Here is a 26,916-nt window from a genome sequence, read left to right on the forward strand (position 1 = left end):
GTTCCTCTTTCGTAAAAAAACCCACAACGGCCCTCCTCTCTCTCTCTCTCTCTCTCTCTCTCTGTCTAGGGTTTCCCTTTCCTCTCTCCCGCCATTTTCGCGCTCCATGAGAGGTCCCGACGGTGGTGATTCTCTTCTCTCGTTCTAGGGTTAGGGTTTTTCCCTGGTTACCTTTCTCTCTTTCTTCCTGCGTATCGTTTGGGGCGGGATTTGTGGAGTTTCGGATGGAGAAGATCTGAATCCAGCGGTGTTTCGGCGTTCGAGATTGGTTTCGTTCCCGATTTGGAGGGTTCGATGGGTTTCTGAGGTTTTTAGGAGGCGGCGAGTTTCCTTTTTTGGGGGCGCGGGGATGGTAGGAGAGCTCATGGGAGGGGCGATGGCGATGCCGGAGAAGGAGCTCGACTGCGTCAAGAACAAGCAGCCCGTTGCCGTATCAGTGTCGTCGGATTCCGATAGGTGCTCGAGCCCCGTAGCCGCGTCTTCGTCTCATCGGTATAGGATTCGTTTCCGCTCGTTCGGATTTCGCTCTTTTCGGATCGGTGTTCTTCTAGCTTATGAGTGTTATTTCTGTTTTATTTGTTGTTTTTTTTGGGGGTGGGGGGTGGGTTCATGGATTTGGATTGGTTAATTATTCCGTCCGTTACTTTTTTGATGTTCTGTAAATTGATTTTGGTGTGACCGTGTGAAGTTGTGGGCATCGGATAGGGGTGCTTAAATATGGGTGTGGAATTGCTTTTCTGTGATAGCTGATTAGAGTTTTTGTAGTATGCACAATATTTTGGGTTTATATTTATGTCGACGGTTGTTAGGAAGATCATGGTTCATCATGGAATGCAATTCGAACTTTAATAGCTGATTAGGGTTCGGTATGATGAAAAATCTGGTGGTAGTAATAGTTGCAGTTATGTATTGACTCTTGCATCATTAGCCACTGATTAGAAGGACCACTTCTTCTAGTAGCATCTAATGAAAGTTAGTTTTGCGTTGATTTTTATTTTCTCTTGTTTGATCCAAAACAGCCGGTGTTTCATTGATTTGTTGATTATTTCTCTCGTATCCCATATTGCTTAACATTGTAGTGACTATTTGGTTCTTTAGATTCTGGATATAATATAGCTGTGTTGTCTCAAGTAGCCAGCTGAAAATTTAGAACTTCTGACAAATGTGCTATCTAATGGTTTGGAACTATTTATTATGATACCATTTGTATTGCAAACATAAATTACCCTTTTTCAAGTTCAATCCATGATGTCAAATTCTGTTCTGTTTGCAGTTTGAGCTACGTTCATCATTCCATCTCCATTGTGCAACTTTTTCTTCCATCTTCTTTTGTAATTTTTTGTTGGATGATGACCTTGTCATCTAGTGCAATTGGTTGGTCTAGTTTGCTTTATTGGATTGAGGATGTTAGCTGATTTATGTAGTTTTTACTAATGTCCATTGAAATTTTAATTCAGGAGAAGTGGACCAATTCGGAGAGCAAAGGGTGGTTGGACACCACAAGAGGTAAGAACAATTGTGGTCTCTTTAACTATTACTCGTATAATTCTCTATGGACAGTATCTTTTATTTCTCAATTTTATGTTTCACATTCAATGGTAAGCTTTCATGTGTCAAGTGGTATCAATGGTTACTGGTGTATTCTTCTCTTAGCAATTACATTTTAATTTTAAATGGTTTTAATGCTTATTTCTATATTTTTCTACTAGCAACATAGTAATTTTCTGTTTCCTCAAACCTGCATGATGAATTTGAAGAACGTGCCACTGGATATGTGGCAAGCCTAGCATCTTCAATAAAGATAAAATGCTGTTACTTCCCAATTTAAATGAAATTCTGCAGCATTAGTGTGGCTATGATTCACTTTCAAAGTAAATATTTATAATGTTCATCAATTAATAATATGTTCGGTTCACTCACATCTTGCTGATGCTACAGGATGAAACATTGTGCCATGCCGTCAGAGATTTCAATGGAAAAAATTGGAAAAAAATAGGTTCAATCTCCTCCCCATTGTGGTTGTAGCTTAATTTTTACTTCTTGCTTGTTAAGTTTTTATTGGTATGCGTGAATTAGTAGACCACATGTTCCATGTTCATGAAAGAAACTTTCTGCTATATTTTGACATATGAACTTGATGGCTTGTTAATATCCATTATCATCATAATGTGCACTTAACTAGTATGTTCCTTAAGAGTGTGTGTGTGTGTGCAGGCTCTGCATGCATGAATGCATTCATCTATGTGTGTATTCAGTCTCAAAATTTTAAAACTATATTTCTTACTATATTTGATTATTTTACATGCCTATGATGGTAACATTGAGGGAAAAACATTGAGTTTCTATTATGTACTCCCCATCATCAATTCAGCTGAGTTTTTTCCTTAATCAATTTCTCAAATCAATTGGCATATTTCTCTTCTCACTCGTCTCTTTGTAGTTATTTTGTTTACATTGGACAAGGCTACAAGCGAGAGGTCACCTGTCTTTTGGTTTGTTTTGACTGGAACATGCCGAAAACTGGGTGAGTTAGAGACATATTCACATTCCTGTTTGGACTAGGTCCATATTTGCTGTCTAAAATGTTCAAATTTTCTAGTCTATGATAAGTCTTGGCTAAGATTTGTTATACAGGGACATAGTGAATACGGTAAAACAGATGGGTTTGGAGTTTGGATCTTGTCCTGACTTGAGCTACTGGATTTTTTCAAATTATGTAGGAAATTTGCATGTATGATTTGAGCTCCAAGAGTCAAACATTTATCTAAACAAAAGTGTGATATTTATTCCAACAGTTCTAATGATTTAGTGTTCTTTTTTTGGTCAGAAAAGCAAGCCATTGGCCATGCTTGGTGAATGCATTATTTTTCACTCTTGAAGCTTTGAATGTTTAAGTTTAGCTTCATGTCAAATTTTGTAAAAAACTTTTAATGGCTTAAGAAACCCATTTCTTCCCTGTTCTTATGTCTCTGTAGAATTTATTAAACTGGGGACTGACATGTACATATTTTGCGGGTATGCAGCTGAGTTTTTCACTGGTAGGACAGAAGTGCAATGTCTTCATCGATGGCAGAAGGTTCTTAACCCTGAGTTAGTGAAGGGGCCATGGACCAAGGAGGTTATACACTAGCCAAACAATCTTTTGATGTTGATATATGTATCTGAATTTTATGTTTTTGAATGTGAGTTATTCCTATCTTTTATTTTGTACACAGGAAGATGATATAATAATCAAACTGGTTGCAAAGTTTGGGCCAGCTAAATGGTCTGTGATAGCCCAATCCTTGCCAGGTCGTATAGGAAAGCAATGTCGGGAGAGGTAATGCAGCTGGACCTGCAAACACATTCTTATATTGTTGTGGACTTAGGATGGATTTATTTTCATTTCATATATTTATATAAACTTTTTTCCTTTCATTCTATTATCACTAGTATAAGTGCCCACCCTCCTGTAGGTCAGGCATGTCTTATATCCATTTTTATTTGTTGCTTAACGTACATTTCATTTAAACCATTATATCTAAAAAAATAGAAATGGAAGAAATTAAAAAAAACTAAAATGTAACATTAGACAAAATTGAAGATGGAGGGAGTTAGAAAAGGGGCTTATCTATCAATAATTTCAAAAATGATAGATAGGAGAGAGATTTTGGGATATGTCTTTTGCTTTTGGAATGCATATTTACTGATTCAGATGTGGACATCATTTTTCATACAATAATATCAGGGGAGAAGCAATTTTCAAGTTCCATTAAATAACTTTGAATTTCTATGTCATTGTTAACAAATTTATAAAAAAATTATGGTACATATATTCCTTATATATATATACCCGGCATTCTTGCGTTATGAAAGAAATATTTAGCGACTCAGTAGTGCAATAAAAAATTCTGTCAAAGAATGGGCAGTATTGCATCGATCAGGTGGAGGTTCCTACACCTTACCTTATAAAACTTTGTTTAGATGGGGTTGAGTGAGATAGCTGGATTGTTAGGTCTCCTAGCCCAGGGATTATCCCTCAGCTTGCTTGTCAAAGAAAAGGAAAAAGGAACTTTATTAAGTTGGATAATCTTTCTTCTGTATTTATTTGTTTGCCCTTGTACTCACCTTGGTGATGCTGGATGAGAACTCACTGTTATGATGCAACATAAGAGCAATAATCTGATTGCAGCACATGACCTTAATTAGGGTCTCTCTATACAAGTATATTTTAAAGGATCCACTTTCTAACTTCCCTTGCATGAGACAAGTACTGCAATTTTGAATAAGCCAATGTGTTAAACAGGAAATAGGTTAAGAAAGCCTAATATAAGAATCATCAACCTGTAATAAAGATGTAGTAGAAATGGGAAATAGTTCAACCCATAGATATTTTTTTACAGAATAGTGATATTTATGGAAAACCAATCTGGTACGTATACATATGTGTGGAAAACTGAATCTTCAAATTTGCACAAAATAGGTCAAAAAAACTATTTTACTGAAAAAGAAAAGGAAAATTGGAATATTTCTACTTGCTAATAGGAAAACCACTCCTACAAGGTCATGCCTTTTGATAATGCTGCACAGAAAATTCAGATATTCCTCTTTCCTCTTTGTTTATGTACCTTTTTCACAAACAACAAAGTAGTTTGATTCAGACATATACTAGATTAGAATATTGCTGGATGAATTGATTCACCACTCTGTAGAGGTAGGTTGATTCTGACATACATGAGACTAGACCCTTGTTGGATGAGTTGATCCAAACTATAGATCTGATAAATGGGTTTCAAATAAACTATAGATCAGATAGATGGATTCAAAATAGGCACTGGTACTGCTGGCATGTGTCTTGACTTAAGCGAACATGATATAAATCTTTATTGCCTTCCCGAGTAAGGTACCTTGTAAGAAGAATTAAACTGAAAGATGGTCTAAGTAACTAAAATGCCTTCCATCAATGTATAATAATAATAATAATAATAATAATAATAATAATAAGGCTAGACATCTTATTCCATAGTGGCTACCTCTGAAAGATGGTCTAAGTAACTAAAATACCTTCCATCAATGTATAATAATAATAATAAGATAATAAGGCTAGACATTTTATTCCATAGTGGCTACCTATTGAATTTTGCCTACCAATAGAAATTTAAAGCCATTTCCTGTAGTTGAAATTCTTCAGGTTGAGATTGTATCACAATTACATCATTCTATATGAAAGTCTTTTTTAATTGTTCATGACTAAATCTTTCTACATCCAATAACTGTATAGCTTCACGTGTTGGTTTCTCCTTTTAAAATGCTGTATTGCATTGAGCCAGTACTTTATTTATATTTTAGGTGGCATAACCATTTGAACCCTGTTATAAAGAAGGATGCGTGGACCAAGGAAGAAGAGCTAGCACTTATTCATGCCCATAGAATACATGGAAATAAATGGGCTGAAATAGCAAGGGTTATTCCTGGAAGGTACTGTCAGATTTGCAACATGAAATTATTGATGAACTATTCATGAATTCACCTTATGCTGTTTGTGCTTTAATAGAGTAACGGAGTTTTGTTTGCACCAGTATGAAACTATATTTTGGTTTTGGAAGTTCTCATGTGAATAATATCCTTTGCTTGCTTCTTTTAAGGGCATACAAGTGGCTATGGATTGCTGATGTACCTTCAAATTTACAGTTTTGGGCCTAGAATTGAAATTTTAATTATCTTTGGGATAAGCTTATTCCTTTCATCCGCGTTTTGTTGCCTTAGACATTAAGGTGGTTTGTTATTGTAACGTTTCTTATTCTTATGGTGTTACCTTAATTTCTCAACTGTATAAGTTTTTTAGGTCCCTAATTATTTAATAAATCAAATATGTTCTCAAAGATTGTGCCACACCTGGTCCAAAGATGATGTGAGAGAGAAGGGAGAAGGAAGATGAAGAAAGTGCCGTCAATCCCCACGTTTTATGCTGCTGGTTCAATTCCCATTCAGCCACTATTTCTATTTTACATTAGGGCTAGACAAAAGACAAGTCTACCCTCAACAGAAATACAATGACTTAATTACATAAATCATAACAAATGACTAATATACCCTTCAATACTAGACAAATAACATCATGACATAAACATGTCATTCCTTACAACCTCCGTCAAGCTGTACATATCTTCTTTATCATGGACAACTTGCCTTTCATAAACCAAAATCACGCCTTTGACAATCCTTTTGTAAAAATATTAGCCACTTGATTTTCCGATCCCACAAAACATGCTTCAATCGACGGATCTTGTCTTTTCCCTTATGAAATGTTGATCAGTCTGAATGTGTTTTGTTTTCCCATGATGTATTGGATTCATGGATATCTTGATGGCACTTTGATTATCATAGTATATCACAGACTTATACTTTATGTCATGACAACAAGTGCCTAATGAAAGAAAATGTGAGCCTCCAACAAAGTTCACCAAATTACCAAGGTGGACACGCAAAAGCGCCACAATACGATCCACCAAATCACCAAAGTGAACACACAAAGAACCACAAAATAGGTTCACTCACAAAACCCACAAAGGGGCAAACAAAAGAGGCTCACAAATTATAAAAACAATATTTTATTGAAGTCACACTCATGCAAGAAGCATTACAAAAAGAGAGGGGTTTCACCCCTATATATACACAAAGTGGGATTTCTATAGAGACGTTGGAGCTGGTCTAACGACTCTATTTAGAGCCGTTGGACCACCCCCAACGATTCTTTTTAACTAGTCAACCTTGTGTTGACTAGTCCAACATGGACTAAAATTAAAAAGAAAAAGAAACTAAAAAGCTATATATATATATACATGTACATAGTACATATACTTATGTATATATACTATACATTTTAACACCTAATCCAAGTAACTTTTGCAGCCAATGTTGCCATGGATCGATACTCAGCCTCTATGCTTGAACGGGCAATAATCCTCTTTTTCTTACTACTACATGATATCAATTTTTTTTGCAAGAAACAGACAATATCCAGATATGTATATATACTAGTCCAACATGGACTAAAATTAAAAAGAAAAAGAAACTAAAAAGCTATATATATACATGTACATAGTACATATACTTATGAATATATACTATACATTTTAACACCTAATCCAAGTAACTTTTGCAGCCAATGTTGCCATCGATCGATACTCAGCCTCTATGCTTGAATGGGCAATAATCCTCTTTTTCTTACTACTACATGATATCAATTTTTTTTTTGCAAGAAACAGACAATATCCAGATATGAACCTTCTCGTATCAAGATCACCTGTCCAGTTAGCATCGGTAAAGCCTACAACAATTAAAGGATTGTCACTCCCTGAAATACCTTAAACCATCTTTCAATGTAACATACCTCAGGATGTGCTTCATCGCCTCCATGTGAGATTCTCTAAAATTGTGCATATATTGAGACACTTGATTCACTGCATAAGAGATATCCGAGCTTGTAAAAGTCAAATACTGAAGCTCCTCGACTATACTTCTATATAATCTTGGATGGTCTTCCTTCATCCATCATCAACTTTGAACCAATCGGGGCTGGTGTGGATACAGGTTTGCAATCTTTCATCCCACTTCTTTTAAGTAAATCAATGGCATATTTTTGTTGAGACAAAAACATCCTTTCTTTGTCATGATCAACATCTACTCCAAGACTCCCAAATCTTTCATTTGAAATTTTTTCTACATGTGATCCTTTAATCGATTTATATGTTCAAGGGAGGTTCCAGACCTTCCAGTAATGACAATATCATCTGCATATATCACTAGAATAATAATGCCATGACTACCAGTACTGGTGAATAAATAATAATCTACTTGACTGCGCTAGAATCCAGATCTTCAGATTTCATCAGAGAACCTTTGGAACCATTCTTTGGGTGCATGCTTTAGACCATATAAAGACCTCTTTAATCTACACAATTTTTGGTTAAGGTGGCTGCTCCATATATACTTCTTCCTTGAGATCTCCATGCAAGAAGGTTTTCTTGACATCTATTTGATATAGCTCTCAATTGTGTAACATGGCGAAGAACATGATGAGCCTAATAGTCCCCGTTTTGATAGCAAGACTAAAGGTCTCATCATAATCCAATTCATACTCCTGAGTATAACCCTTAGCAACCAAACACACTTTATATATTTTCACACTTCCATAAGCTTTATATTTAATCTAATACACCCACTTGCGTCCTACTACATTCTTGCCCACTTGCCTGTCAACAATTTTCCTGGTATTACAATAGTGCAAAGCACTCATTTCTTCATTCATTGCTTCGATCCACTAGTGATTCTTGCTTGATTGGCTATATGACACTAGTTCTTGTTCTTACTGAATTTCATCGAAGAATGTTTGATATTCAAAGCTGAAAGCATGATTAGAAACCCATCTATCGATCGGGTGTTTTGGTTTGGTCGACCTGCGTAGAGGGATCTGCTCCTTAATTTGAGTGACAACCTATGTCACATGGGTGCAGGTACAGGTACGGGTGCGGAGCAATTTCAAATTTTTTTGACACGGGGACACGGCTATATATACAACAACAAACAACAACAACTACGCCTTCATCCCAAAACAATTGGGGTCAGCGATATGAACCAAAAAAGAAATTCATTTTGGGTCTTCCACATGAATCCTTTTCCTCCAATCATTTCTATCCAACGCCATGTCCTCGGTGAGGTTCAAAGCATTCATATCCTTTCCTATCATCTCCATCCAAGTCTTCCTAGGCCTACCCCTACCTCTTTTAACTAATATATTTTCCCATTTCTCCAACCTTCTAACTGGAGCATCATTAGGCCTTCGCCGAATATGTCCAAACCACCGTAAACGATTCTCTCGCATCTTATTCTCAATGGGTGCAACACCTACCTTCTTACGTATCTCTTCGTTCCGAATCTTATCTTTTATTGTATTTCCACACATCCATCTAAGCATCCGCATCTCAGCTACACTCATTTTTTGAATATGATGTCTCTTGGCAGCCCAACATTCCGTACCATATAGTAAATCGGGTCTAATAGTCGTCCTATAAAACTTTCCCTTCAACCGCAATGGCATTCTACGATCGCACAGCACTCCAGTAGCACTTTTCCATTTCATCCACCCAACCTTTATCCTATGATTTACATCTCCATCAATTTCTCCATACTTTTGAATGATGGATCCCAAATATTTGAAATAATCATTCACCGGTATATCTTGCTCACCAAGCTTCACTACACTCCCATCACTACTTCGTTGCTTACTAAACCGACATTCCATATATTCAGTCTTACTCTTACTCAACTTAAAACCTCTAGCTTCCAATGTTTGTCTCCATAATTCTAACTTAGCATTAACCCCAGCTCTAGACTCATCAATCAAAACAATATCATCAGCAAACAACATACACCACGGTACATTTTCTTGAATTGATCTCGTAAGCTCATCCATCACTATCGCAAATAGGACACGGCTATATATATGTATATATATATTTTTTAAAATATATATATATATATATATATAACAATAATAAGACTCGGTCAAAGTTGTGCCCATTAGGGGACACAACTATATATATAACAATAATAAGACTCGGCTATATATATATATATATATATATATATATATATATATATATATATATATATATATAAAGATCGATTTATTTTTAGTTTTTATACGTCTTTTGCACTAAAATTGGACAAAAATAGACTCGGTCAAAGTTGACCGAGTCTAAAATGTGGACGGACTCGGCCCAGTGCATTGACCGAGTCCGACACTTGGTTGACCGTGTCCGAAGCCGCACCCGTGTCCGCACCCGTGTCGGGGCGTGTCGACGCGGGTGCGTCGACCTTATAGCCGAGTCCGTGTGACTTAGGTGACAACATGTATATCAATTGTTGAAACATCATTACCTGTAGAGTTGTTCATTTGTGTTAACCAACTGCTCATGCTTTCCGATCTGCTCATGTTTTGTCCATCTCCTCTGAAAAATCTTGCCATAAAATTTATCCCTTTCTTGATTTACTGTACTAATTGGTTGTTTTCCTTGTTACGAGCGATTCTCCTGTTTTTTATCCACTTTCTTTGCGCTGGCTGCAGTATGCCCTCTTTTCTTGCAAAGCTGACACTGAAATGTATTCCTTTGCTGATTGTTGTTTTGACCAGCCCGTGGAGCTTTTGGCATCACACTTTGGGGGGAGAGGAAGAATGCGTCTTCCACCTGTCCAATTATTCCTTCCCCGACCTCTTCCTCTTCATTTATTTTTCCAATTTCGCTCACGTCCCGCACCTGTTTTCATATTAAGCACTTCATGAGTATTATCTGGATGCTCACCCTTTGCTTTCTGAATGTGTGATGCTTTGTAGTGCAACACCGTAGTACAAAAAGATTCATATGAAGGAAACTTTTTCTGATATTGCAAGGAAACAACCAGCATAGTATATTCTAAGCCCAAGCCTGCTAGGATTTGCCGAACATGATCTCCCTCTGAAATTGGTCTACCAATGAGTGTCAGTTCATCAACAATGCTTTTCATTCTATTCATGGACTCCATTATCAAGGAATCCCTTCTTTTTGTGTTTTGAAATTCTTCAACTGCATTGCTCTGGATTTTAGAACTTGTGAATAAGACTGATGAAGCTTGTCCCACAACTCCTTAGCTGCCAATCCGTCATCGAGTCCGACAAGAATTTCCTGCTAAAGCATAGACAAGAGATAGTCAACTAACATTTTATCCTGCTGAATCCAACTGTGATATGCCATATTGCCTGTGGAGACTGTCTTAGCACTCTCTCCTTCCTCTTTCGTCTCTGAAATTAACTCGGGGAATCAGATCAAAGTTGTCCAGATGTCTCATCAAATCCAAGCTCTCAATGAATGGGGTGATTTGACGCTTCCATATTAAAAAAATGGAAGGCATCAGTTTTTCAGGCACAAGCTGAGAAAGGAACGATGAATTGACAGGTTAGACATATTTGCTGCCATAGAAAAAAAGAAACAATGATATCTAGATCAAGAAATCAATGACCAAATCCGACAAAGCAACTGCTCAAAACAGGCGTCGGTTTTTTTTTTGCCTGAATCAGATAAGGAGATGAGAGCAGTATGTAGATGCTATCGATAACAATCACAGCACCCAACTTTCAATAATCACGTGGACAATGTATTCATGGTACAGAGGATAATCAAGAGCAATATATTCATATTTCAGGACAAATATTTCAGATCTGGTGAACAGAAAAACCTTTGCAATTTAAGGAGCACATAAGTATATATAACTGTGGCACAAAGGAAATCAATGTAACAATTCAGTAGATGGGGAACATGATCGAGGTAAGTAACAAAGCCTTGAATCAATGACACAGATCAGATCTGATCCCAATACCATTAAGATCAGATCTGTCTAAAGCAAAACACAGATCTGTTAACAGTTTAAAACAGACCGAAAGAAGAAAACCAAGAAGAGAAAAGGAAGAGCAGAAGAGAGAAGAAAATAGGCAAGATAGGGAGGAAAAGAGGAAAGAAGAGGAAAGGATAAAAGAAAAAGTATTGAGAGCTTGAACCCAAATAAGACATTGCTCTGATACCATCAAAATTTGTGCCACCTGGTCCAAAGATGAGGTGAGAGAGAAGGGAGAAGGAAGATGAAGAAAGTGCAATCAATCCCCACGTTTTCTGTTGTGGGTTCAATTCTCATTCAGCCGCTATTTATATTTTACATTAGGGTTAAACAAAAGACAAGTCTACCCTCAATAGAAATACAATATGACTTAATCACATAAAGCACAACGAATGAGTAATATACCCCACGTTTTCTGTCGTGGGTTCAATTCTCATTCAGCCACTATTTATATTTTACATTAGGGTTAAACAAAAGATAAGTCTACCCTCAATAGAAATACAATATGACTTAATCACATAAAGCACAACAAATGAGTAATAAACCCTTTAATACTAGACAAATAACATCATGACATAAACATGCCATTCCTTACAAGTTCTGCCATGTTATCAGAGATATTTGTGTGTTTTACTTGTCGGCAAGTCTTGGAGCAAGTTGCTTGTCTTTTTTTTTATGTTTCTTTGCAAACAATTAAGAAGAGTAACAAAGATAATAGAATGGAGAAAGGAGAAGAGAAAAAGGAGAAAAATCTGATCTCACATTATTATGGAAATAATGTAGGTCATATTCTCACTTACTAGCATTAGGCATCTTATTGTTTTTAATCTAATGACCTTGCATTACTAGACCATAAGCCTAAGGGTGCTTTTGGGACCTGCAGTTCCCAAAACCGAGGATCTCTAACCTGACCTACACCCAGCATATGAGATCCTTGAAAAGTGAGGATTTCATATAGCGTGTTTGACGAACTCGGATCTTGGCATGAGGCCCACTCCACATCAGCGCTAACCCATGCCACGTCAGATCCTCGGATCTGAGATCCGAGCTCTCAAATACAGCCTAAGAGGTCAATGTGGTTAGCCAATTTATGCTTGCATTACACTTGTCTTGTGTGGAAGCTATACACAAGATCTTGGAACACTTCTAAATAGGACTAGATCTGGAAAAAATGAATCACATTTTATCACCATCCTTTTGATACTTGATTGTATACTGTTGTCAATAGGACCAGGTCTATTATAAAGGTAGATCATTAAGCTATTATACTATTCAAGAAGAAATGTAGCTTTTTGGAGACATGGCTGAGCAGAGGGTCTACATAGATATGTGTGAAAGGCCATGGTTTAGTTCAAGTTTTCTCTTAATAGTTTAAACCAAATCTCAGGTTCCCTGGCAAGTTGTGTTGATAAACTAATGCTGCATTTCACAGAGCATTTGATCATATGCATTCATGAGAGATCGAAGCATATTGAAATTGATAGCCAGTTAGAAGATAATTTCAAAGTTCTTTTCTCAAAGCTAATCTGATTTATGGTCAACACAAAATTATGAAACTCTAGTGTGCATCTACACCAAGACAAATGAGGAATCTAACACAGATCATTATGAAGCCATGTAACATGGTGCTTCTAAAAAATGCTCAGTGCACCCATGCTAATGTTGGTGCTAGTGCTGGCTGCTGCCACATACAAACATATTTTATATGCATACAGACATACAAACATACATGCATACATACATACTTACATACATATACATATAAATACATATACATATAAATACATATATATATATATGTATGATTTATTTTCTTGGAGTCTCTTCCATCTCATGTCCTAGTATTCTAGTGTCCATAAGTAAGTTCAAAATTCTACATTTTTTTCATTTCTGCTTTCTCCTGTAAGGCTGGTGATGATGCCGTGTAGACCTTATCTCATGGTCCTCAAGAAAAAAACATTGAAAAACAAGAAATTAATAAGATTCCCTATGGGGAACAAAGTATCTTTGTAATTTGTGTATATGTTTTACCATGTTGTCCGTTCATTACCCAGCTCGCTTTCTCTATCTTTAACGGAAGCTTCGAGATTGAATTTTAACTTAGGTATTTGCTTTCATTCAGCTGGTTTCTTTTTTGGTAGTAGGCATGCCAACTTCCATGTCTTGTTCTTTTGTGTGGTCCTTGTCCGATTCATCATGAGTTTGTTCCACTTAAAGAGTCTTCATAACTTCTTTTATGGTGTCAATAAGGATAGAGTTGTTATTAATAAATGTCCTTTTAGACTTGGATGAAACTTGCACAAAATGAAAAAGTATGGGAGAATAGAGATGCACAATCTTTGGTCTTTTTTAGAGCAATAAAGGATGAAATTGAAGAATTTTTACCATTTGGAGCTTTGCAACCAAGAACAGCAGGGGTATCAAGAAATTCAGATTATATTGAATTTTGAGTTTCTGCTTGTGAGTGTAAGAGGCATGATTACATGTTTTCTCCTTAAAGAGTATACTGATAATAGACTTTCACCTTTTTTCTCAATCACTCCAAGCTTGATCCCGATGGTGGTGATTGAAGCCTTGGAAGTCTTCTACACTACATTTAGCTTCTTTGTAGCAATGTTTTCTCACTTTTTTTAATAAAAGAGGAGCATTCATCAAAGGAAAACAAATATACAGAAAAAGGTCTCACCAAGAAGAATTCACAGGCTTACCCTTGAAATTTACTTTCATTGATATTTATATCCTCTTGGATTAATTTCACAAACGTCCTCCTTTCAATGTTTGGCTAATATATACTTACAATTTCCATATGGCAGTTCCAACTTCCAACAACCTCTCTACAGATTTTTTTACTTGGATTGATGGTTTACCATTTTCAAATCACTTGGCTACATGACAATAAAATCATTAAAACTGTTGTGCATACATTGTTTACTTTCTATTCAATTCTGTTGAGGAAATATCTCTTAGGAGAACTCAAGGGGTTTGATTGGAGTGGTTGGGGAAAATGTAAAACTCCCTTGCTTTTGCTAGTAGGGCCACAACTCTTATACCTTATCTGAGAGAGTAAGTACTTGATAAATGCATACCTTGTTTATCTAAGATAGGTTTGTGTTGAGGGGGACTGTGGGACTTGGTGTGATGCAACCAGAGTTTTCAAGAACATTAGATATAGTAGATTGAGGACAAATTTGGAGACACCACCATGAATGCCAGAGGCCATTTTATTGATGAGAAAGGCAGCAGAAAGAGCACTTCCAGTCCATTATTATTTTGGGCCATTTGCTGAAAGTGATGACACGTGTCACACATGTTCTACAATGGGGTGTAAGGACATCAGCTTTAAGCTTTAGTGTCAAACATTTGGTGGTACTCATGCTATGTCACACGGACTCTTCTAACAGGGCACCGCACCTGTGTCGCACCTACACCCAGGTGGGTGTGACACTTGGACACAGCTTCCTTTGTGTTAGGTGAAGTCCACCACACTGAGGTCCATTTCTATCCAAAAGTAGATTCAGTTAACCCTAATCAAGTCCATTTTTATCTATATTATATATATATATATATGCCCACACATACACATAGTGCTAACTTAAAACTGTTAAACATTATATATATACCCTCCCCGCACCCCCACACCCAAGTTTTTTTAAAGTGCTGCATCGCCGCATCCGCACCCGTACCCACACCTTCACCTATGTGACATAGTACTCATGTAGATAATGAATGCTATTTTCTCTTGAATTACCAAAGAGAAATTAATACCAAAATTCTTGTGAAAGACATGATATATGGAACAGACTTCATCTTCTAATTTCACCAGATAGATTGAGCTTGCTCTTACAAAATCATCCATAAAATATGAAAAAGCTTGTCATCTAGATAAAGACAATGTGGCAGCATTCTAATGCTTGGATGGCAGGCAGGGAATTGTGAAACGAGCAAATCCTGTAGCTTTGTGACCATTCTTCCGAGTCAGATTATGGCTGGGGCAGCATGGACAATTGCAGGAGTGTTATTTCTGCAGAAACTGGTAGGAGGCATGTTTCTGTGGAATAGGTAGCATGTGTTTTTTCACAGTGAACAAAAATATGGAAAATTTTATTTGTTAATTTGTTTATTCCATTTCGGGCATTACATTAACATTGCAGCTTTAGAAAACTAGCCAGGCATATGACTTGCTGAGGATGTCTGTGATCGCATATTCCAGCTGTGGTTCATAGCATGTGTAGTAATATATTTGGTAAAGGAATGGGCACAAGTTTTTGTCATGTATCATGTTGTATGTTATCTGGTAGATCAAACTTCTTGTGATATGAGCAAATGTTAGGCACAAGCATGTATGTCTTTGACCTATAGACACGTATATGAGTCTGAAAGATGCCATTCACATTATACTTTTATGTTTTCACTGACCATTTTGGATCCTCTTTTGTTTCGCTAACGTCTTTGTTTATCCAGGACTGACAACTCGATCAAGAATCACTGGAACACTTCCTGGAAGAAAAAGATTGATACATACCTAGCTGGGGAATCCCTGTCAGTTTCAACTTCAGGTGCATATAATGAGTCCAAGGATGTAGCAAGACTGGCCAGTGAGGAGTTAAACACAGAACCCCTAAACATAAAACCCCTATCAGCTTCCTTTTCAGGTATACATAATGGGCCTAAGGATGTATCAAGATTACTTGGTGAAGTATTAAACTCAAAACCTCCACCAGTTCTCATATCAGGTGTGCATAGTGGGTTTATAGCAAGACCAGCTGGTGAAGTTTTTGGCACGAAGCCAATGTCAGCCGTGATATTAGATGGACGTAATGAATCGAGCAACACAGTGCTATCAGCTTTGGAAGAATTACATACAAAACCTGTATCGGCTAGTGTTTTAGGCGTGAATGATTGTTCCAAGTATGTAGCAAGGCCTGCCAGTGGAGAACTAGACAAAAATCCACTATCTGCACCTGGTTCAAGTTCCATTAGTGGTTCAAAGGATGTATCCGTATTGGCTAATGAGGATTTAACAACAAAATCAAACACAGAGAGTTTCCATGTAGATCAGGCAGTATCTGTCGTCATTCAACCTTCTGACAAATCTGCAAATGTAACTGGGTCAGAGTGTGAAAGCAAGCAATCTTCAAACACAGAGAGTTGCTGTTTGGGTCCTGAAGTATCTATCATCATTCAACCTTCTGACGAATCTGCAAATGTAACTGGGTCAAAGTGTGAAAGCAAGCAATCTTCAAACACAGAGACTTGCTGTTTGGGTCAGGAAGTATCTTTCATCATTCAACCTGCTGACCAATCTGCAAATGTAGTTAGGTCAGAGAACGAAAGCAAACACAAGTTGGAGTGTTCTACTTCAACGTTTTCTGATCACAAGTCAGAACAATGTACGGCAGCTTTTCTTGGCAAAGATACCTTTGCAGGTGTTACAGAGGGAAGCCAACAATCCTGTTTACCTGAGCCAGGGCCTCAGAAGTCTAAATTTGGTCTCTGCTACAAGAAATCAAGCTTAAGAAACAAGTCAGGGAAGTATCTCAGAAGTGTTGAGATCAATCAAACTAACAGTGATTCTGCAGTAGCAAATCATGCTACAATTCTATTATCTACTTTGCCATGTGCAGAAACCAAGACTTCTGAATCAAACAATCATGTTGAGGTTCCATCCTCTAGTTTATCATATCTGCAAAATGGTAGCACCAATCAAGCCAGTAAAATTTTGGAATCAACACATCATGCTGTTATTCCAGTCTCTAGATTGTCATGTTTGATAAATGGTGAAGTAAATCCAACTTGCAGAATTTCTGAATCAACATCTCATACTGAGATTCCATCCTCTAGTTTCCCATGCCCAAGTGATAATGGAGCCAATAAAGTGGCTGAATCTGCAGATCATGCTGAGTTTCCATGTACTTTTTCTTGTTACAAGTCTCCCCGGTCGACAAGTTGCGAGATGCCTACAGGTTTCAATCTCTTTACTCCTTTGATTCAGCGGGCTTACGGTCAGCAAATGGTTTCCCCACCCATTTATGGTGTTACGACTTCAATTATTAAAGGTGTTGATTTGGTTCCACGAAGCCCAGAATCTATATTGAAGGAGGCAGCCAAAACTTTTACAAACATGCCTTCTATTTTAAGAAAAAGGCTGAGACAGCCACATTTGTCTGTGGAATCAAAATGGAATGAGAAAATATCTGGGTGCAATAACATGCAGAGCAGCATACTTACCCCTAGTGAAATGAGCCATCTCAGAAATGATGCTCATGTAGCAACATTGGTGAATGAAAGCGCATGCTCTATAGATAGTGTAGATGCAGATGATGAAGTTGGTGTTCCTGGTAGAAGCTCTATTGTTGTCTCTCCACCATATTTATCAAGAATGAAGCGTAGAGCGCTAGCCAGTGCTGTGGAAAAGAAACTCATTTCAGGTGAAGGGAATCATAAACGAAATGCTATATTTCTTAGCTTTATGGGAAATGGGACTCTATGCGGAGCTGGCTGGAATTCAAACCTCGAAGATATTCGTAAAGAAGTCAAATGATCTTCTGGAAGGATCAAAAGGTAAATATTTCCAACCTGACTATAGAAGTGCTAACCTGATCAATTCCAGAATGCAACGTGTAGCTAAGATAATTTATTTTGAGCTAATTAGTATTCTATATTAGTACCAGGTGCAATGAATTATCTTCTGCATTGGTATGTCTATCTGTCGAACCTATTATTAATTATCAAGTATTTGTTAAATTATTCATTTGTATCTATGAACATTTGTAGTATCACTCCATAAGCTTTCGATGCTGTTCTCCTAAGGATGAGCTCAACTTTGTTCTTCTGAGCATAAAACTATTTTATTCCAATATTAAGAACAAAGACATAAGTGGGAACGAGTGAGATAGTTGGATTTGTAGTCATGCTATCTTACTAAAAATGATTTATGCAGAACAAATAAACCAGGGAGGAGCTTGTCCTTTGTGTGGTGCTAATTAGGACAGTGAGGTTACTAACTAAATAAGAAAGAAACTACCCTGATCTTTATGGTTCTAATTCCCATGAACATGGAAGCCTCCAATTTATGGAGTTTTTGACGTAACTATACTAGATGCCTGTAAATTTCATAATTTACATGAAAAGAGGACTGAGGCAGGGTTATCTAAGTTATTCTTCATGAATGGATCACTTTTTTACAATGTTAACAAACAGTGGGATCAGATGATGGAAATAGGTCCTTGAACTATGGAAGAACCAAAAGCTCCTCTTTCTTTGAGTTTTCTCATAGGGGCTTTAACTTGGATATTAGTGTCTGATTTCAGCCTGATAGATTGTTGAAACCAAGAATGCTAGAACTGTACAGGAAGAGATCAAGAGAGATGGCAGAACTGTATGAAGACAAGCTACTTCTTCAGTTGAACTCTATGTCACATAGGTGTGGGTGCAGATATGGGTGTGGGTGTGGTGATGCGGCACTTTAAAAAAACTTGGGTGCAGGGGTATATATAATAAAAATTTTATTAAAATAAAATTCATAAAAAAAACTGACCGAACTCAAAACTCAACCCAAGCTTGGGTTCAGTTCTGTTGAACCCAGGCCTGGGTTCACCATAGCCGAACCCAGCAGGCTTGGGTTTGGCTCTTGCGCCAACAAGGAGAGGAGGAAGGAGGAGAAGGAAGAAGAAGAAAGAGAGGAGGAGGAGGAGGAGGAGGAGGAAGAAGACAGAGAGAGAGGAGGCGGGGGAGTGAAGAAGAGAAGGAAGAAGAAAGATAGGAGGACGCGGAGAAGGAAGAAGAAAGGCAGAAAGAAGAGAAGAAAGAGAGGAGGCGAAGGAAGAAGAAGAGAGAGAGATGTACCTTCGTCGTCATCGAAAGAGGAGGACGTCGCTGCCATCGAAAGAGGAGGTTGTCGTTGTCGCCGCCGTCGGAAGAGGAGGGGAGGGGGGGGGGGAGGATGAGTCATGCCCTAAACCCCCGCACCCCACTTAAATTTTTTTAATGGACCAAAATGGACTTGGTCAAAGTTGACAGAGTCCATTTTGAACAAAATAACCCAACCCGCACCCTGTGCGGAAAAACTCGCGTTTTGCCATACTGGGTGCCACACCCGCATCGATGCGGGTATGGCAGCCTATTGTTAAATTGTAATTTATAAGACAATGTATTTTCTATATATATTTTATATATATAAAAGAAGATACATATACATATATATATTTCATATATGTATATGTATTCATCTACTTGTATATATAAAATATATATTTCTTTATTGTATTGGCTGTAGGGGTATTTTAGTCATTTTTACATTTTGCGCATATTCATGTTTTTGAATATGATTGTAATTCTTCTTTTTTATTTTTGTAATTTTTTTTTCATTTCTTATTTTTGTTTTTTTTATAATGTTTTTGTACACAGTCAGTGGCTGACTGTGTACAGTGTACAACAGTCAGCCATTGACTGTGTACACAGTTTTAAAAATATAGACGTTGGGCTGATTCCCAACGTCTCTAATAAGAGGTCTCTTAAGTTTGCTTATAAATAAGGGCTATGTGAGCCCATTGTATGCATGTATTAGAGTAAGGAGTTGTCTCCTTAAGCTTATAAACACTGTGCATTTATTGCACTTTCTTTGGTGTAAAGCATATAAACACTGTGCATTTATTGCACTTTTTTTGTTGTGTAAAGCTTATAAACATTGTGCATTTATTTTGTGTATTGAGTATTTGAAGTATCAAGTTATTTGAAAACTTGATTGTTTGCAAGGATTCTTGGGTGCCTCGAAAAGCATGCCCTCGATTTTTTTGTTGTGTAAAGCTTATAAACATTGTGCATTTATTTTGTGTATTGAGTATTTGAAGTATCAAGTTATTTGAAAACTTGATTGTTTGCAAGAATTCTTGGGTGCCTCGAAAAGCATGCCCTCGATTTTTTTGGTGATTGAAGTGGATTCGCTTGTTCATCCAATATTTTAGAAGACTCTTTTATCAAGAAAGGTCTAAAAATCTTTTGTGGTACGTATTCTTTTTCATCATCTCTCCTCTCTAATGGGTGAAAAAGACTCTCATTTTTTCTCTCGGCTTCAAACTCAATGGGTCCAACTATCACGTCTGGGCCGGAAACATGGAGGCTCACATTAAAGGAAAAGGGCTTTGGGGTTATGTTCAAGGCTCGATTCCCGAACCGGAGCCAAAGATAACCTTGATGGAGAAAGGAGAAATAAAAATCCTTGAAGGCGAAGAAAGAGCCAAGGCTCTTGAAGACTATACCAAAAAGCATGAAGAATGGGAGATGAGGAATTTTAAAATCCTCTCATGGATTTTCTCATCCATAGAAACAAGAATTAACGCCAATATTATCAAGTTTAAGAAGACTTCTCAAGTGTGGGAGTACCTTGAGAAGATGTACACCTCTAGGGACCTGTCTCATAAATATTACCTCCAAAAGAGAGCTCTAACTCTTCGTCAAGGAGAGATGACTATAAGGGAGTATTTTGTCGAACTCTCTTCTATTTGGGATGAGCTTGCTATGCTCGAACCCAAGTGGAGTGGAGAAGCCATAGAGCTTCGTCATAAACAATTGGAAGAAGATAGATTTTTTAATTTTTTGAATGGGCTTAGGCCTGAATTCGAACAAATCCGATCTTCTCTTTTATCCGCCTTCACTTTCCCCTCTCTTGAAGATGTAATTACTAAACTAAGTGAGGAATAGACTCGTATGAGTATAAGCAAGAACAACCCAAGTGTTCTAGCTACACCTTCCTATAATGAAAAAAATGAAGGAGTTAATGCCGTCTCAAGACCGGGGAGCAACTTAAGGACCTACAAGCCTCCTCACTTCAAGAATCAAAACTCAAGTGGTCAAGGAGGGAAGAAGGATTATAACAAGCTTTTATGTCATTTTTGTAAGGAACTGGGGCATATCAAGCCTATTTGCCCAAAGTGGAAAAAGTTATTTGCCATGGCTACTACATCCCAACCTCAAAGGGAAGAGTGCTCGTCATCTTCAAATGGAGCTCTTTCATTGCAACAAATCATGGATGCACTTCAACCTCTTTTAAAATGGGCTATTTCCGGAGCCGCCATGTCAACCTCTTCTCCTTTCGGTAAGACCTCTTGGCTTTTAGATTCGGGTGCTTCTTTTCACATGACCCCAAGTTTTAGTTCTTTTTCCGAATACTCAAAAAATCCCTCTCCATCTTTTGTTTCAACTGTGGATGAAACATCTCTTGAAGTAAGAGGAATAGAAAATTTTGAAAAACAAGGGTTCTTTATTCCAAAAATTAGATTTATACCCAAATTAAACTTAAATTTGCTTTCTGTTTCTCATCTCTCAGATCATGGGTGTGATATAAAGTTCTCATCTAACAAATGTTGGATACAGGATCGTCGGTCCGGGAGATTGATTGGGGAAGGCTCTAGGAAGGGCGATCTATACTATGTTGATTCCCTTCAAATTCCAAAGAACCTGTTTTGTAATGTTGTCCAACAAAAGGATATTAATGTGTGACACAAGAGACTTGGACATCCAAATATTGCAAAAATTTCTCATTTACCTTTTGTTAAAAGTCTATGTAAAAGTGATTTAACTTGTAATGAATGTATTTTTGGGAAAATGAAAAAATTGCCTTTTTGTGAAAGATCTATGTTTACAACAAGACCTTTTGAAATTATCCATTCGGATGTATGGGGACCGACACCCGTCCTATCAAAAGGAGGCTTTGCATATTATGTCATTTTTGTTGATGACTACACGAGATATTGTTTGATTTATTTTCTTAAACACAAATATGAAGTTTTCTCAATTTTTAAAACCTATCATATGATGATTAAAAATCAATTTAATGGGAATCTAAAAATTTTTAGAACTGACTCTGGTAGAGAATACCTTTCAAGTGAATTCAAAAATTATCTTGAAAGTCATGGTATTCTTCACCAAAGATCTTGTCCCAAAACCCCTCAACAAAATGGGTTAGCCGAAAGGAAATATAGACATATAATAGAGACAACTCAAACATTACTTGTTTCTCAAAACATCCCAAAAGGTTTTTGGGCTGAAGCGGCTTTAGCATCTGTCTATCTGATAAATCGGCTACCTTCTAAAAACTTGAACAATATCTCGCCTTTTGAAAAATTGTATACCAAAGAACCCGACTATAGTCGGTTGAGAATTTTTGGTTGCAAATGTTTTGTTCTTACTGACAAGAATGATAAGCTTTCGCCAAAAGCTATTGCCTGTGCTTTTCTTGGATATTCTGAAACCCCAAAAGGGTTTCGTTGTTATGATATTGAGAATGACAAGCTATATGTTTCCAGAAATGTGAGTTTTCTAGAAAATGTTAATGGTTTTGAAAGGAGTGAACCCTTTGAAGAAAACATGGATTACTCCTTTTTATTTGAAATGTTAGCACATGATGATAGTGATGACGATTTCATTCATAATGACGTCAATGATAAAGAAGATGGCTCTTCCCATCCACCTATCTCCCAACATAGAAGTGAAGGAGCATTGAGAGATCCTATAACATATACCCATAGAGATAAAAACAGTTTTAGGAGTGCAATTGAAAAATCCAGTGAACCTAGTGGGTCCAATTCAACAAATGATGAAAACCTACGAAGAACTGAGAGAAGTAGAAAGATGCCTTCTAGGTTTATTTCATATGATTCGTTTACTCTTAAACATAGAGTCTGCCTTAGTGCCATTCATTCCTATATAGAACCCAAAAACTTCAAAGAAGCCAAAAAGAATGATGAATGGCTGAAAACAATGGAATGTGAGGGGAGTTCCAAGATCTTCCTAAGGGTAAGAAAGCAATAGGGTGTAGATGGGTATTTAAGGTAAAAACTAAGAGCGATGGATCTCTTGAGAGATATAAGGCTCGATTAGTTGCAAAGGGATATAGTCAAGAATACGAGATTGACTATGAAGAAACTTTTGCCCCTGTGGCTCGAATGGTCACTGTCCGATGTCTCATTACTGTTGCCTCAATCAACAAATGGATGTTAAAAACGTCTTCTTAAATAGTGATCTGAATAAAGAGATATATATGAATGCTCCACCAGGAATGGAGACTCCCAAAGGGAAAGTGTTTCGTCTTCGAAAAGCACTTTATGGTTTAAAATAAGCCCCTAAGGCTTGGTATGATAGATTTAACTCCGTAATGTTAGAAAATGGTTTTTCTTTCTGTTTCACTGTCACTCCCTTATTTGTTAGAAAAACAAATGTAGGGATTGTCATTCTGCTCTTATATGTGGATGATATGCTTATAACCGGAAGTGATTCTAAAGGGGTTAAAAGCATAAAATCAATTTTGAAGGATAGGTTTGAAATGTCTGATTTAGGATTTCTAACTTATTTTTTTGGTATTGAAGTTGCTTACTCTCATAGAGGGTATTTTTTATCTCAAACTAAGTTTGCCTCTGAGATTATTGACCGGTCAGGTATTACAGATGATAAGGTTTGTGAAACTCCTGCTATAGTAGGAGCCAAAATGAAGATTGATGATGGTATTCCTCTCTCCGATCTCACCCCCTACAGACAGCTTGTGGGATCTTTGATGTATCTGAGTATTACTAGACCAGATATCTCTCATGCAGTTCATACTGCAAGTCAGTTCCAACATGCACCAACATCAGTTCACATGAGTGCCATCTTGCGGATTGTGAGATACATAAAAGGCACACTAAACAATGAAGTATTCTTATCCTCTTCTTCTGAATTAAAATTAATTGCTTATACCGACTCTGACTGGGGAGGTGACCCAAATAACCGTCACTCCACCACTGGTTTTTGTGTGTTTTTAGGAGACTCGCTGATTTCATGGAGATGTAAGAAGCAGCAAAAAGTGTCTCTATCCTCAACAGAAGCTGAATATCGTGTCATGACGACTACTACCATGGAAATTGTATGGATTCATCAGCTATTAGAAGACATGGGGATCTCAATAGAAGGCTCCACCAAGCTATGCTGGAATAACAAGAGTGCAATATACATTGCCAAAAATCATACTTTTCATGAGCGGACTAAACACATTGAGATGGACTGTCATTATGTTTGGGAAGGGTATCTGAAAGGAGTTATAGATCTTCCATATGTAACTTCAGAATATCAGTTGGCAGATTTCTTCACCAAAGCTTTGTGTGCTCCGCGGTTCAATTTCCTCCTTGGCAAACTTTCGGTCATCTTGCCCTAAGTTTGAGGGGGGTGTTAAATTGTAATTTATAAGACAATGTATTTTCTATATATATTTTCTATATATAAAAGAAGATACATATACATATATATATTTTATATATGTATATGTATTCATCGACTTGAATATATAAAATATATATTTCTTTATTGTATTGGTTGTAGGGGTATTTTAGTCATTTTTACATTTTGCGCATATTCATGTTTTTAAATATGATTGTAATTCTTCTTTTTTATTTTTTTATTTTTGTAATTTTTTTTTTCATTTCTTATTTTTGTTTTTTTTTATAATGTTTTTGTACACAGTCAGTGGTTGACTGTGTACAGTGTACAACAGTCAGCCATTGACTGTGTACACAGTTTTAAAAATATAGACTTTGGGCTGATTCCCAGAGCTGTTGGGAATAGCCCAACGACTCTTTTAAGTTTGCTTATAAATAAGGGCTATGTGAGCCCATTGTATGCATGGATTAGAGTAAGGAGTTGTCTCCTTAAGCTTATAAACACTGTGCATTTATTGCACTTTCTTTGGTGTAAAGCTTATAAACACTGCATTTATTGCACTTCTTTTGTGGTCTAAAGCTTATAAACACTGTGCATTTATTTTGTGTATTGAGTATTTGAAGTATCAAGTTATTTGAAAACTTGATTGTTTGCAAGGATTCTTCACGCCTATTAGGTGAGTCCATGTGACATAGTTTGAAGTCCTAGGATTCTTCTAGAACAATATATATATATATATATATATATATATATATATATATATATATATATATATATATATATATATCAAACCTTTCCCCAATGCATTTTCCTTGACTTGTTACGGCGTTGGCTGCCATAAGGATTCTTCTAGAAAGAATGGAGACACCTCATAGCTAGAATTTTGTATTGTTCTTTCTCTTTCATGTTTTAATAATCTGTTTCCCCAAAACTAGTGGTGCATCTTCTTCTTGTTTTCCTGATTATGCGTGGTTGCTAAAGTATATATAGTCTTTCTTTTCCTTCTCTTGGCTGCATGATCAATGATCTACTGGAACTTGTTGTACGTGTTTTCTCGTCTGGAATATTATACTTCAGGGGAAAGCTGAGTTGTTCCAATATGTGCTGTATCATTTATTGGGTTATAAAAAAACTAGATGAATCATGAATATCATCCTGTGATTAATCAGGACTTCTCTTTATCGTTCATTCATCTTATTATCCACTTTCCTTTCTCAATTGTGAGTTTCTTGCCTGCATAAAGGTACACCTGTCTCAAACTTGAGGTCATTTGCTTTTTCTTTGGGAACTTTTATGTCCTAATAACTCAGTATGCTTTTGTTTAATCAGTTGAACTGGATATAACTTTGAGTCGACGTTGCTTGTTGCTCTTGGATTAAAATCTGTGACATATTTTAGTGTGAAAAGTATCACATATCTGATTCTCGAATGTGAACTTTCCCTTTGGTACTTTATATATAGTAGCTTTATATTATTGATGCATTCTTGACTTGCAGGTAGCTGTGGAGAGCGAGATGTAAGTACGATGCTGACATTGTAAATTACTAAATGAAGATAGCTTGAAAGGAAGAGGAGAAGAGGATTGGAAAGACAATAATGGTGCCAATCCTGTACTTGTTGAGTCTAATGGGAGCAAGGTTGACCTGTATATTTCTGTCATGCGGAAAGATTAAAGCTAAGGTTCACGCCAAGGAATAAGGGTCAACTTCATGCCTAGATTTCGGTCTTCCCCTAGCAGCCAGCTGTCAATGGGAAGGCCTACGAGCTACGAGTGTAGACTTTTCTTCGGAACGAGCCTACAAGTGCTTTGCTTTCCTATCACGTAAACTTATTAGCTATTTCACAACATTGTATTCTAGGCTATAATTCCTTTTCCATTGTATTCAAAATGTGCCCATTGTTCGTAACCATGTTTGTGTGAAGTGTAAAAGGCAATATTAGTTATGACAGAGGGAACTTCTAAACTGGGTTGATTACTTAATACACATTGGGATAACTTCTGTTGTTTGATACCTGCTTGCTATCCATGCAAAAAATTTCCTTGAGCGGGATCCTTTTGCATTTCAAACATTTTTTAGTGAAGAATCTTTTTAGAAAATAACTCGCCTCTGTTTTTTTAAAAGATGGAAAATAGGGACTCGTTTGTCGGTATGAGGTTCGATCATTTCTGGCGCCTTTACCAAGGGTAATCGAACCAATGATTGAATCAATGTCTTTTGTTTTGCCTAAATTTGACTAAGCGATTATTCTAAAATCCTGAATGATTATTGAATCATGCTTGTATTATGACCTTTGAAAAGTGAAGGTTTAAAATATGATGCA

At 36.9% G+C, this 26,916-nt stretch overlaps 1 protein-coding gene across 1 annotated transcript; it reads left to right on the forward strand.

Annotated features, from left to right (window-relative positions):
• LOC149839820 (uncharacterized) lies at positions 1–26,594 on the forward strand. The gene is made up of 8 exons (XM_090002832.1): positions 1–492; positions 1,458–1,506; positions 1,939–1,996; positions 3,024–3,118; positions 3,216–3,319; positions 5,329–5,457; positions 15,871–17,970; positions 26,091–26,594. The coding sequence occupies exons 1-7, from the start codon at positions 350–352 to the stop codon at positions 17,948–17,950; spliced, it is 2,658 nt and encodes an 885-aa protein (XP_089858958.1). The 5' UTR covers positions 1–349; the 3' UTR covers positions 17,951–17,970; positions 26,091–26,594.
• The last annotated feature ends 322 nt before the right edge of the window (positions 26,595–26,916 follow it).

This window comes from Nuphar pumila, chromosome 4 (assembly GCF_984573655.1).
Source record: "Nuphar pumila chromosome 4, dmNupPumi1.hap1.1, whole genome shotgun sequence".
NCBI classification, from domain to species: Eukaryota; Viridiplantae; Streptophyta; class Magnoliopsida; order Nymphaeales; family Nymphaeaceae; genus Nuphar; species Nuphar pumila.